Source organism: Rhinatrema bivittatum, chromosome 5, assembly GCF_901001135.1.
Source record: "Rhinatrema bivittatum chromosome 5, aRhiBiv1.1, whole genome shotgun sequence".
NCBI classification, from domain to species: domain Eukaryota; kingdom Metazoa; phylum Chordata; class Amphibia; order Gymnophiona; family Rhinatrematidae; genus Rhinatrema; species Rhinatrema bivittatum.
In genome coordinates this window covers 361,930,987-361,945,548 of record NC_042619.1, presented here as the reverse complement: position 1 = coordinate 361,945,548, position 14,562 = coordinate 361,930,987, and the positions used below count along the sequence as shown (strand labels likewise).

Below are 14,562 nucleotides of genomic sequence, written 5' to 3'. Positions count from 1 at the left end.
ACACAGACCGAAGTACTTTGCATCCCCGACTCTGAGAGACGCCATAGATAGTCCAGGAGCCATGGTGTGGGACAGGTGAAAGGGTAAAGACCTTGCTCCGCACACCAGACCAAGAACCTCCTCCACCTCAACTGGTAGGACTTCCGTGTGAAAGGCTTCCGAGAAGCTATCAAAACTTGTGACATGTTCTCCGAAAGGTTGAGGAACTGCAACACTAGCCTTTCAACATCCAGGCCATGAGGGCCAACGACCGGAGGTTCGGGTGGCACAGCCTGCCCCGATCCTGCGTGATGAGGTCGGGAGAGGTGCCCAGTCATATAGGCTCCTAGATCGACATGTCGCGCAGGATCAGGAACCAGACCTGGCACAGCCAATGTGGAGCTATCATGATCATGGAGCCCCCATCCTGCTGGAGCTTCACGGGGGTTTTGCCTATCAGCAAATGCGAAGGATACACATACAGACCTGCGCTCCACGATTTGGCGAAGGCATCCAAGGCTGTTTCTTTTTCCTCCCTGTTCAGGGAGTAGAAGCGACTCATCTTATGGTTCTGAGAGGAGGCGAAGAGATCCACATCTGGTAGCCCCCACCTGCTGAAGATCTCATCCGCCACAGAGGGGTTGAGGGACTACTCGTGGGGATGGATCATCTGACTTAGGCGGTCTGCCACCACATTCTGTGTCCCTGCCAGGAATACTGCTCGTAGGAGCCCAGGCCCAGATCTGCGCGGCCTCCTGGCAGAGCAGATAGAAGCCTGTGCCCTCTGCTTGTTTACGTACCACATGGCCACTTGGTTGTCTGTCTGTATCAGGACAACCTTGTGGGAGAGGCAGTCCTAGAAAGCATTCAGGGAATACCTTATCGCCCTTAGCTCCAGGAGATTTATCTGGCATCTTGCCTCAGGCTTCAACCACACACCCTGCGTGCGGAGGCCATCCACATGTGCACCCCAGCCGATGGAGGCATCGTGGTAAGGATTGCCTGAGCAGGAGGGGCCTGAAAAGGAAGGCCCTTCCCCAGGTTGGCCTCTTCCTCCCACCACGCGAGGGAGTCCTTGAGTCACTTGGTTATCCAGACCAGTGCGAAGAGCTCCTGAGAGGCCTGGTGCCACTGGGAGTGCAAAGTCCACTGTGTCACCCTCATGGGAGGGCGGGCCATTGGGGTGACGTGCACCAATGCCGCCATATGGCCCAGCAGCCGCAAATGCAGGCAGGCAGAGGCCATTCGACGGTGGCGAATGGTCCGAACTAGCCCCTCCAGAGTTGATACAAGATTGCTGGGGAGGAATGCCCTGGCCACCATGGTGTCCAGGTATGCCCCAATAAAGCTGAGCTGCTGGGACGGTGTCAACTGAGATTTTGGATAACTGATGAGTAAACCCAGCGACTGGAGCACCTCGACTGTCAAGCACAGGGCCCAAAGGACTCCCTCCCTCGAGGAACTCCTGACGAGCCAGACATCCAAATATGGGAACACATGCACCCCCTTTCGGCGCAGATGTGCCCCCACCACCGCCAAGCACTTAGTGAAGACATGAGGTGTATAGGTGAGGCCGAAGGGAAGAACCCTGTACTGGAAGTGCCACTGGCCTACCATGAAGCGCAAGAATTTTCGATGAGGCGGAAATATGGTGATGTGCGTGTAGGCATCCTTCAAATCAAGAGAGCAAAGCCAATCCCCCTGATGAAGAAGGGGAATCAAGGTGCCTAATGAGACCATCTTGAACCGTTCTCGTCTCAGGAACCTGTTTAAGGCTAGGAGGACACAGATGGGCCGGAGGCCGCCTTCTTTGGAATGAGAAAGTACCTGGAGTAGCACCCCAGGCCCGACGGCTTTGGCCTGCACCAGGGCTATATGTTCCAACTCGAGGGCCGCCACATGCCCCACCCTGGTGAGGGAGGGGAGTCTGGTGGAACGCTGAGAAGATTCAGGCAGTAGCCCTGTTTCACAATGGTCAACACCCAGTGGTCAGTTGTGATGGGCGCCCGGAAGTCTGCAAACAGACATAGCCGGCCCCCAACCGGTGGCTCGGGATCCCTTGGCACCGGAATCAGGCTGTTGTTCTCTCTGCGCCAGTCAAAACCCCACTGCAGGGCCGGGCTGAGGCGTGGGCTGGGCCCGAGGGACCCGCTGCTGGCATGGAGGGCCCTTAGAGGTAGCTCGAGATGCCCTAGCCCAAGGGGCAGGAGGATAGTAGCTCCACTGCCTATAGAAGGGTTTCCTCAGGTCTCGACGTGGCACCTGACTGGTTGCCAAAGAAGGGTCTGAGGTGCTAGCGAATAGCTGTTGCAGGGTTTCATGGTGGTCCTTTAGTTGGGACACACAGGTTTTCACCTGTGTGTCACGCTTCCTCTCATTGGTATACTCTCAAGTCCGTCTTTGTGGGGTCCCGTCTTGAAGAGGTTTGTTTTCTAGGCATTTGAAAACTCAATTGGAAGTTATATACAATTTCTTTTTTTTTTCAAGTCCCCAGGTGGGGTCTGAACCATCCCCAGCCTGCTTAGAAGGCAGATGCCTTCCCCACTGAGCCAGCGGCTTAGCCAACAAAGGCTGGCTTCAATTTTTAACTTTGCTTTTCAGTCTTCAGAAACTTCCAAAACGGGAAAAGAAAAACCCAAAACTAAATCTCCATACGTTCTTACAAAGTCACAAGTCTGGCCCGATGGGCCTAACTACCACCTCCCACCATATCTCTGGGATATTCAGCTTGTGCAAATAGATACAACCACCCGCTGGCAGTTTTCCTGAAAAATGTCCATTAAGTAGGTAAATCCAAACAACAAAAAGTCTTTATCCAACGGCTCACCTTCTTTGAAATCACAATGGCCGTCCTTTTTCCCACGATAGCAGGAGCATGTATTTTCCTTCCCCCCTTTTCTAGGACTTTTGGTTCCAGGGTTTTTAGCCTATCTCTCTGGGTTGGGACACAGACCCCGTCACACGCCTCCCCCCATTTTCCAGGAGTCTTGCCCTCAGGCACGACTCCTACTCCTTCTCTAGATAGGAAGTCAGCATTCAAATGGTCTTTCCCAGCTTCATGTACCACGGAAAAATCAAATATTTGTAAGGCCAAATACCAACGCATAAGTCATGCATTGGTGTTCTTCATAACATTCAGCCACTTGAACGGAGCATGGTCTGTAACCTGCGTGAAATGTCGGCCCAGTAAGTAGTACTGTAAGGTGTCCATAGCCCATTTTACGGCCAAACACTCTTTTTCTATTGTGGCATAATTTTGCTCAGCCTTAGATAATTTTTGACTAAGGTACATTACTGGATGTTCATCCAGTCCCTCCCCTTGACTCAAGACCGTTCCTATCCCCAGCCCTGAAGCAACAGTTTGTAAAACAAAAGGGGCTGAAAAATTCACATTTCTGAGTATAGGCTGCTGACATAGAACAGTTTTTAAGTCATAAAAGGCTTTTTCTTTTTCTCTCTCCCACGCTACATTGTTGGGGCAGTTCTTTTTTAACCGCTCAGTCAATGAACTGGCTAACGCTACAAAGGTAGGGATAAACCTGCAATAGTACCCCACTAAACCCAAAAATGCTCTAAGCTGTTTCTTGGTTTTCGGTGCTGGACAGTTTAACACCGCTTCTACCTTTGAGGGTACTGGCTTTACTTGCCCATTCCCTACTAAGTGACCCAGGTACTGTACCTCTGCCTTAGCAAGAACACACTTTTTTGGATTAGCAGTAAGATCAGCCTGTCTTAATGCTCTACAAACGGCATTCAAATGTAGTATGTGATTACCCCAATCCTGCGAGAAAATTATGACATCATCTAGATAAGCTGTTGTGTATGTCTGGTGGGGTTTCAGAACCTGATTAATAATTTGTTGGAAGGTAGCGGGGGCCCCATGAAGTCCGAACGGAAGGACTTTAAATTGGTACAGGCCCCGGGGAGTTACTAATGCAGTTTTTTTCTTGGACTCTCGGTCCAACGGTATTTGCCAATAACCCTTGGTAAGATCCAAGGTAGACAGATATTTTGCACTACCCAACTGTTTTATGATCTCGTCTATTCTGGGCATTGGGTACGCATCAAACTGTGATACAGCGTCGACCTGTCTAAAGTCAATACAGAACCGTGTCGACCCGTCTGGCTTTGGGACAAGAACTATGGGACTAGCCTACTCACTATAAGATTTTTCTGAAACCCCCAAATTTAACATTTCTTCCACTTCCTGGTTCACCACGTCCCTTTTTGTTTCAGGTAAACAATAGGGTTTTTAGCCTATATCTCTGGGTTGGGACATAGACCCCGTCACACTGTGAAAGGTAGGTCAGCCAGCTTCTCCTAGGCGTCAGGGCGGAGGTCGGAGGCCTTAAGCCAGGCCCAGCGCCAGGCACTAATACTGGCCACCAACATCCTCACCGCCATCTCAAAGACATCTTAAGCCGCTCGCACTTCATGCTTGCCGGCCTCAAACCCCTTCTGCACTATGTGGACAAGTGCAAGGTGTTGCATTATAGGGAAAAAATAACCCTTGCTGTAGTTACACGATGTTAGGTTCCATATTAGGAGCTATCACCCAGGAAAAAGATCCAGGCATCATAGTGGATAATACTTTGAAATTGTCGGCTCAGTGTGCTGCAGCAAGTCAAAATAGCAAGCAGAATGTTAGGCATTATTTGGAAGGGAATGGTTAATTAAAAGGAAAATGTCATAATGCCTCTGTATCGCTCCATGGTGAGACCGTGTACAATTCTGGTCGCCTCATCTCAAAAAGATATAGCTGCTATGGAGAAGGTACAGAGAAGGGCAACCAAAATGATAAAGGGAATGGAACAGCTCCCCTATGAGAAAAGGCTGTTCAGCTTGGAGAAGAGACGGCTGAGGGGGGATAAGATAGAGGTCTTTAAGATCATGAGAGGTCTTGAACGAGTAGATGTGAATAGGTTATTTACACTTTCAGATAATAGAAGGACCAGGGGGCATTCTAGGAAGTTAGCAAATAGCATATTTAAGACTAATCGGAGAAAATTCTTTTTCACTCAACGCACAATTAAGCTCTGGAATTTGTTGCCAGAGGATGTGGTTAGTGCAGTTAGTGTAGCTGGGTTCAAAAAAGGTTTGGATAAGTTCTTAGAGGAGAAGTCCATTAACTGCTATTAATCAAGTTTACTTAGGGAATAGCCACTGCTATTAATTGCAGCAGTAGCATTGGATCTTCTTGTTGTCTGGGTACTTGCCAGGTTCTTGTGGCCTGGTTTGGCCTCTGTTGGAACAGGATGCTAGGCTTGATGGACCCTTGGTCTCAACCAGCATGGCAATTTCTTTTGTTCTTATGGATTCCAACCCTTCCTAGAGCTGTTGTGGGAGACCTTCAGCAAGCTCTTGGCCCTGCTTCCACAGGTTGTGGTTGTACTGATTCATGTACAATTGATACGCCGCTATACAGGCAATGAGCATCGCCCGCTGGAAAACTCTGCGGCCCAGGGCATCCAGGGCTCTGTGGTCTTTTCCCAGGAGGGCAGAAGAGTGGGTGTGGGATTGCTTAGCCTTTTTCAGAACCGACTCCACTACGATTGACTGGTGCCGGAGCTGGATCTTTTGGAATCCCAGGGCTTGCTGCACTAAATTAATGGCATCTGTCTTCCAGTTGACCGGGGTGATGGAGCCTGGGTACTCCCACAGCCGGTAGAGGAGCTCATGGAAGACCTCATGCACCAGGTCAGCTACCACCTCCTTCGGGACATTGACGAATTGGAGGATTTCCAACATTTTATGGTGGACATCCTCTTCAATAAGCAACTGAAAAAGTTTAACTTCCGCCATTGCCCAAACAAAGCCGGAAAAGGACAAATCCTCCGGGGCGAATGGTGCCTCTCATCCAGAGGTGAAGGCTCAGACAGGAGGTCATCCGAGGCCTCCAAGGAAAACTTGGAGGAATCATCACCCCAAGGACTGTAAGGAGTCTCCTCCTCACTAGCGACCCCATGGGGTCGGGGAGGGAGGTTAAGTCCTGGGTCCCGAGGCACCGACTGTCTGTTGGGAAGCCTCGGCACCAGAGGCCACGCAGGCATCGAGGGCACCGGGGTCATCGAGGGCCTTGGCGGACCCGGCATCTCCGGAGGACCCAACAGCCCAGGAATGGCTCGGGGAGAAACGACACTGCCCTCAGTGACAGGCACGGAGCCGCATCCTCCTCCTCCGAGGATCCCGGAATAGGGATGGTATCGGAGGGGGGAACCGGTGGCAGATGGTGCCCCAAAGGACCCCCGGGCATCAGCTGCATCAGTAGGGCTCCGAGCAGTACATCCAGCCGCTTCAGCAGGGACGCCAGCATCGAGGGTGCTGGCTCCAGTGTCAGCATTGGGGCTGGCACCGGTGGTTGCTTGAGGCCCCGGAGGAGCACCGCCTGTTGTACTACACGGTCCAACTACTTCTGAAATTCAGGCGTAGAGAGCGCCGATAAGGAAAGAGAAGGACGACGGGGCGTAACCAGAGCCTCCACGGGGATCCGCGGAGGCTCGGTACCCAGCACCAGGATCGGTGGGGAACACCCTGGGCTCCTGGGTCTGGAGGAGGACGGGGCCTCCTCGCATCAGTGCCACTTTGAAGGGGGCTCAGTCGAGGTCGGTGCCCCTCCGGTATCAGTGCCAGCACCGTGCAGTGACAACTGTCGGTGCCCTCGGCCCAGTCCTTTTCCGGCACCAAGGCAGACGATTCCAAGGTCTTGGACTGGCCCGACGTGGGCGAGGGGTGATCCCCCACGCCCTTTTCTTCATGGTGGGACACTGAAGGGGACAGCCCTGGCTCACCACAATCATCCTGGCCCAATGTCCTAGGAACTGGAGTCAATGGAGCCGACTGGCAGGGACCAAACAGGTGCTCCATCTTATCCAGAAGGGAGCACCGGCTCTTGGGTGTCATCTGGGCACAACTGGGGCACCGACGAACATCGTGAGAAGGCCCTAGGGAGAGGATGCAGACATCATGTGGGTCCGTGATGGACAAAGTTCACAGACACTGGGGGCACCTCTGGAAGCCGGTCGCCCTCGAAAAAAGTCAATGCGCGGTTGGTGGCCAGCGGGCACCAAAGGGGAGTTGCTTGGGAACCGACCGCAACAACGCAAAAAATTGACTTACCAACGCCGGAAGAACCGAATTGCGAAGGAGGACCCTGAAGCAGGAAAAAAACGGTGAAAAAAGAACAACTTCTTCCTTTTAACAAAAGAAAATGAAGAGTTCCAAAACCCCGCGAGGCAACTGCACCATGGTAAAAAGGAGACTGAAGGGGACCCCGCGTGGCTGCGGGGTTAGTGGCATGCTGGACATGCTCAGTGTGCCAGTCAAAGTTTCTAGAAACTTTGACAAACGTTTTCTGTGTCTGGCTCCATCTGATGATGTCACCCATCTGTGATGACTACCATCCTGCTTATCCTGGGAGAAATTACAATTTTTAAAGTATAGAGATGCAAAACATTAATGGGTAGCCTAGAATCTTGATCGTCAACCCCTATCCCCACCTAGAGGTGGTCTGCATGAAAGCATAAGAACTGAATCAGACCCTCAGTTTTTATTCTTTATTCAGCAGTTGTTCCTTAGCACAGTCTCTAAATAAAGTGCAGAATGTTTATCCCTGTAACATGGCATTGATCATCAATATACAATACCTGTGAAAGTTTGGCCACATGAGCACTTTGTTCTGCCTCTAGCTGGCATTTGGTGAGTAGCAATTCTTCTTTCAACTTGTTGATCTCACTCTGTAGTCTGTCTGACTGCACCATCCTCTGTTTTTCTTTTTACAAGAAAATATTAGTCAGTAAAGCAGAAGTTCATTTTTGAAAATATAACACATAGGAAATTATTAGTCTTTTAAAATCTGCTTTATTATTGGGTCATTCTTCTTGCCCTTGTTCAAATCTTCTAGGAAACTGTGGTTAAGCTCCATCAGAAAGCATCTCACAGAGAACAGGTTTCTATAACTGGATACTGATGCAGGTCAAAGAGCAGCTATGCAGTGAATAAAACCTGGAAAATAGCCTGGTTTTTCTTTATTCAAAAAAGTGCACGCCACTACTAAAAAGTGCTACTACTAATTAATATTCCACCTCTCATGACACTTTGAAGCGGATTACATTCAGGTACATTAGGTATTTCCATATCCCCAAAGGGTATATACTTACATATATATGCAACATTTTTGTATGCAACAGCTAGCAATGAATAAACTGCTCAAATAGCTATCTACAACAGAGGTTCTAAAACTATAGATACAGGGAATCCTTTTTAAAGGGTTCTGAAAAACCTGCAAGTATGACACCGAGTCAGCTCATAAAAATGAGAGCTGCTCATACTCAAAAGTCCACTTTAATATATATTTTTAAGATTTTTGTTGCACATAAAAATTATCTTATCTGTCCTTGGGGATTGACTTATTGGTGAGCGGCATTAGTCTAAGTGTATCGACCATTTGTGAGCAGCATTACAAAAGGATTAAGCCACCTGAAGCAGATGATTATCGAAACATAAATTCATGTCGGGGTATCATTTAAGAGTGGATTACAAGCTAAGTATTTCTTTACTTCCTTCATGCTCACTTTAATAATAATTTGGACTATGAGTGGACTATAAGCTAAGAATTTCTTTATGCTCACATTAATAATAATTTGGACACATAAGATCATTTTTATGTGCAACAAAAATCTTTAAAAAATATGTTAAAGTGGACTTTTGAGTATGAGCAGCTCTCATTTTTGTTATGGGCTGACTCAGTGTCGGTCCTACAGAATTTAATATAGATCTTTTTGGTATACACTTTTGAAATGTCTGACAAGTTAATCATTTCTGTGTGTTCACTGACTGTAGAGATTTTCTGGAGTTCATTCAAATTGGACTTTTTCCAAGACCTGCAAGTATGTCATGAGATAAAGTATTATTGTGATCCCTTGACAAAGAAAATCAAAATTAAACAAGGAAGTGAAAATAATGCATATACTTGTATTTTCTGGCACTTTTCAACATTATCTTATTAAATATGACCTGAACCTCATTGGGATCCAGTCATTTTTAATAGTGTAGGCCCATGATGGACCTTTATACCTGTTTCAAGCCAACCAGTACAGTTAAGCTGAATTTATTGTGCCTCAATAACAGCTATAACAAACTACAAAATGATGTAGCAACCAGTCATATATAAACATAACAAAATTTTATTTAAACAAATATCAAAATAATAGTAATAAATCCTTGACAATTTATCCACTGTGCCACGTCACTCAAAAAATTAAACATACATTACATCCACTCACATACACACCTACAAAACAAAAAGGAAGTCACAGAGGACTGCCACCCAACATGTTTCACTTAAAGCTTCTTCAGGGGAAGTCTATATTTCAAAACTTAATCGAGGAATGTCTTCGCACAGGGACGAATACAAATGGTATAGCATTGGAGTAACAATTTCTCATATTATCCTGTTTAGAACTCCTCACATACAAAAAGGTTTCTTATGAGATCTGAACAATATCTCACATAATCAAAATAATATACATATAAAACATACACATTATTATAACTAATTACATCATCACAAACATAAAAAAACATGACTACATACTCACAGATCTACAGACGGAAAAACTTACAAACCTGTTCATTTACCAAACAACCGTTAGCTCCGTTTAATATGTACAATCAAAGATAGAATTAAAGCGACATCTACAGCATTTGAACAAACATTAAGGGGTAGATTTTCAAAGGGTTACGCACGTAACCCCGAAAACCTACCCCTGCGCACATCGAGCCTATTTTGCATAGGCTCGGTGGCGCGCGCAAGCCCCGGGACGCGAATATGTCCCGGGGCTTTGAAAAAGGTGCGGTCCGTGGGTGGGGTGGCGGTCTGGGGCGGTCCCGAGTCTTCCGGCACAGCGGCTGTGCCGGGGGTTGGCGCGCTAGCAGCCGGCCAGCGCAGGCGTAACTCCTGCAATAAAGGTGGGGGGGGAGCGAAAGGAGGGAACGGGGAAAGCCATCGGGCCCAAAGGTGGGGGGTAGCGGCCTCGGAGGGAACAAAGCCATCGGGCCTCCCCTAGGGCTCGGTGTGTGCAAGGTGCACAAGTGTGCACCCTCTTGCGCGTGCCGACCCCAAATTTTATAACATGCGGCAGCGCGCACATGTTATAAAATCAGGTGTACATTTGTGCTCGCCGGAGCACATGCAAATGTACCCCGCACGTGTAAGATTAAAAATCTGCCCCTAAATGTACATACTTCTGCAAAGAAACAAATCAATCAAAAATTACACATAAATTAAAGAATGAAAAAACAGCCTCAATACTCTAGCACAAAACAGATTGAAGAAACTTACCATACTGTTCTATAGATACGATACAAAAAACTCAGTCACCCAGTACCGCCATCTTAGTCAGGGTATCAAATGTCCCAACTAACCCAATGAGAATATATCACAGGAGGGAACGAATCAGAAAAGAAAAGCCCAAAATTCAAAAACAAGATACCTAATCAATCTTGTCATTCAAACCTTTCGGAGTGAGAGTCTTCAAATGAAAAATCCAGGTTGTTCAGCCCGTAGTAACATTTTGTTTAAATCTCTCTCCCCCCCCCCCCCCCCCCCCCCCGCCCCCCAGTCTATTTACAACATTGTAAAACAAAAAAATGAAGATAGCCAACAGAATATTTTTGAGACCCTTTGTTCCACAAGCACGATCATATATCAGAAATTCTTCTCATTTTATTGAGATGATTAATATGTTACCAAAAATGTCAGAACCATCTTTATTGATATCTATGGATATCAAATCTTTATATTCGAACATCCCACAAGATGCCACTGTACAGATGATCGAAGCTGTTCTTGAAGGAAGGGTGGATAAATGGGTTCCATCCTCTTTTCTTCCTGAATTGGCAGCAATAGCTTTGACTCAAAACTATTTTTTCTTTAAGGAAAAGGGTTTTTTTTTTAGCAGATACATGGTATAGCAATAGGGGCCACTATGGCCCCCAATATAGCATGTTTATTTGTTTCAAGGTTTGAGGAACAGTTTGTTTATACTTCTTCTTTTATCAGTATATGGCCACTTGGTGTCACTATGTAATTTCCAACTTTGGTTCTATGTAAACCGACATGATATGTACCAGTACATGAACATCAGTATATAAAAGCCTATAAATAAATAAATAAATACATTGATGATATATTGTGTGGCATGGAAAACACTCCGATTTTGAGATATTTTTTGAGTATCTAAATCAATGTGATGTTAATCTGAGATTCACATGTAGCATTCACAGAAGCCAGGTTTCGTTTTTGGATATGTTGGTACGTTTGAAGGAGGATGTTCTCTCTACTGAACCGGGAAAACAGCAGCATGAGCACCTGCTCCAACCAGCAACAAGAGGGAAAGGAAACACCAAGTAATAGGCAAGTGCATTTGTTTAAAACAAAACGTGACAAATAATGCTAATTCGTTTCATTTAGAGGGCCCCAAAACAAATCGGGGGCCTCCTGAATGAAAGGAACTTTATTCGTTCATTCTAAAAAAAATACATCGGGGTCTAAGACTAGGGCCGAGGCCCAAAGCAGGGGCTGGGCCTATGCCCTAGGCGAGGCCCTGGCTTCGGGCCCAGCCCAAGATGCCAGTGTCGTGCTTGGGTCTAGGCCGAGGTCCAAAGCTGGGGCCTCAGCCTGGACCCAGGCCCAACGCCACGACCTGACCTAGAGGCCGGGTCCCGACTCTTGGGCCTTGGCCAAGACCCAACTCCTGGGCTTCAGAATCTAGGCCTGGATTTCCGCAGATGTCCTCTTCCTTCTTTGGCTCTTGATCACCAAATGATGGTAATCCACGAACTGAAATTTGTGGGGAAAAAAACATCCCAAATAATCAAGTTGCTTGCCTGTAACAGGTGTTCTCCTGGGACAGCAGAATGTTAATCCTCACAGATGGGTAAACATCATCAGATGTAGCCCAGCACAGAAACTTTTGTCGAAGTTTCTAGAACATGTCCAGCATGCCATTATCCGCGCGGGGTCCCTCTTCAGTCTTGTAATATAGAACTGATGAGCGAAAAAATAAAATAAAATGCAGGAGAACTCAACTCTGCGGGGGTGGCGGGAGGATTTCATTAGGACTAACATCCTGCTGTCCTAGGAGAACACCTGTAAAAGGTAAGCAAATCTGCGTTCTCCTAGGACAAGTAGAATAGTAGTCCTCAAAGATGGGTGAATACCAAGCTAAAAGCTGCTCCCTGTAAGGCTTATGACCAGCAGACCCAAACCAGGTGCCAAAGGGCATACCGCATAAGTGTGATGCTGTTGGTAACATAGGGAGGCAGCATGAAAACAATGGGCCCGAGGCAGGGAGAGCTGGGTTTTTAAGCCTGGAAGAGGTTACGAAGGAAAGACAGGCCAAAGCTGATGTATTGTCGACCATCCTTTTCCAAGCAGTAGTGAGCAGCAAACGTGTGTAGGAAACTCCACGTTGCAGCTCAGAAGATTTCAGCAATGGCAGCTGCTCGTAAGTGGGCCACCGATGCCACCGAGTGAGTCTTAATGCACCCTCCAAGCTGAAGGTCCACCTGTGCGTAGCAGAAGGAGAAGCAATCCGCCAGCCAGTTGGACAGAGTTTGTTCGCCCAGCCCAACACCCATTCTGTTCTTGTCAAGAGTTACGTGGACTGCCTGTGGCCTGCAGTACATTCGAGATAGAAAGCCAAAGCCCTCTTACAATCCAAACTGTGTAGAGCCCATTCACCTTGGTAAGAATGAGGCCTCGGGAAAAAGGTGGGCAGAATAATAGATTAAGATGAAAATCAGGTACCACCTTAGACAGAAACATAGGGTGGGTATGCAGGAGGTACTGAAGAGGGACCCCGCGCGGATAATGGCATGCTGGGCATGTTCTAGAAACTTCGACAAAAGTTTCTGTGCTGGGCTACATCTGATGATGTTACCCATTTGTGAGGATTAACATTCTGCTGTCCCTGGAGAACACCTGTTACAGGCAAGCAACTTGCTTATTTGGGATGTTTTTTTCCCCACAAATTTCAGTTCGTGGATTACCACCCTATCATGAAAGAACTTTGTGTAGGGCAGATACGTCACCAACTCCTGAAGCTCACTAACTCTGCGAGCCGAAGTGACCGCCACGAGGAAGAGAACCTTCCAGGTTAGATAGCTCAAATAACAGGCTCGCATAGGCTCGAACAGGTCACGCATGAGCCATGCTAGCACCATGTTGAGATCCCAAGACACATGGGGGGCTTCATCTGAAGCAAGCCCCACATAAATCGCCCTACTATGGGCTGCTCAGAGATGGGCATACCACCAATACCTTGATGGTAAGTGCTGATGGCACTCAGGTGGACCCTGACTGAGTTGGTCTTTAGGCTAGACTCTGATAGGTGCCACAGATATTCAGCAACTGCGGTGTGAGGCAGATGAATGGATCCAAGCCATGACCTCCATAACAGATGGAAAACCTCCTCCACTTGAGCCTGTAAAACATCCTGGTGGAAGACTGAGGCAGACAGAGAGGTATATAGATGAGACCTTCAGGGACATAGTAGTCAAGTCCCAACTTCAGACTGGCAGCCCTGGTGCTGCCTTGCAGGAAGAAGGTCTCATGATGGGAGAGCACCAACCAGGAGCAGCAGGAAAGGATCCTGTAGCAAGGACCTGCTCTCCAGGTGATGCATTGTCCTTTCGCACTGAGGATATCTCCCCAAGGCCTTCTGCCCAGGAGGGAAGGGTTAGGTCAGCCGTCATAGTTGGTGATTCAATTATTAGGAATGTAGATAGCTGGGTGGCTGGTGGGTGTGAGGATCGCCTGGTAACATGCCTACCTGGTGCAAAGGTGGCGGACCTCACGCGTCACCTAGATAGGATTTTAGACAGTACTGGGGAGGAGCCGGCTGTCGTGGTACATGTGGGCACCAACGACATAGGAATATGTGGGAGGGAGGTTCTGGAAGCCAAATTTAGGCTCTTAGGTAGAAAGCTTAAATCCAGAACCTCCAGGGTAGCATTCTCTGAAATGCTCCCTGTTCCACACGGAGGTAATAAGAGGCAGGCAGAGCTCCAGAGTCTCAATGCATGGATGAGACAATGATGCAAGGAAGAGGGATTCAGTTTTGTTAGGAACTGGGGAACCTTTTCGGGAAGGGGGAGTCTCTTCCGAAGGGATGGGCTCCACCTTAACCAGGGTGGAACCAGACTGCTGGCGCTAACCTTTAATAGGAGAAAGAGCAGCTTTTAAACTAGAACAAAGGGGAAAGCCGACAGTCACTCAGCAGCGCATGGTTCGGAAAGAGGTATCTTCAAAGGATACTAATGATGCATTAGAATTAGGGCATCCCGACAGTGAGGTTCCAATAATTAGAAAAATAGTCCAAGTGCCTGTAACTAAAAACTCACCTGAGCTAAAAAATTCTAACTATCCCAATCAATTAAAAAGCAGAATGAAAATACAACAAAAAACAACTTTGAAATGTTTGTATGCTAATGCCAGAAGTCTAAGAAGTAAGATGGGAGAATTAGAATGTATAGCAGTGAATGATGACATAGACTTAATTGGCATCTCAGACACATGCTGGA

At 47.4% G+C, this 14,562-nt stretch overlaps 1 protein-coding gene across 7 annotated transcripts in view; it reads right to left on the bottom strand.

Moving 5' to 3' along the window:
* DZIP1 (DAZ interacting zinc finger protein 1) overlaps positions 1-14,562 on the bottom strand; it is a 600,492-nt gene that overhangs the window by 483,105 nt on the left and 102,825 nt on the right. For all 7 annotated transcript variants that reach the window (XM_029604725.1, XM_029604724.1, XM_029604720.1 and 4 more), the window contains exon 4: positions 7,623-7,747. In XM_029604725.1, coding sequence (XP_029460585.1) covers positions 7,623-7,747 — 125 coding nt within the window. The remainder of the gene's footprint in view (positions 1-7,622; positions 7,748-14,562) is intronic.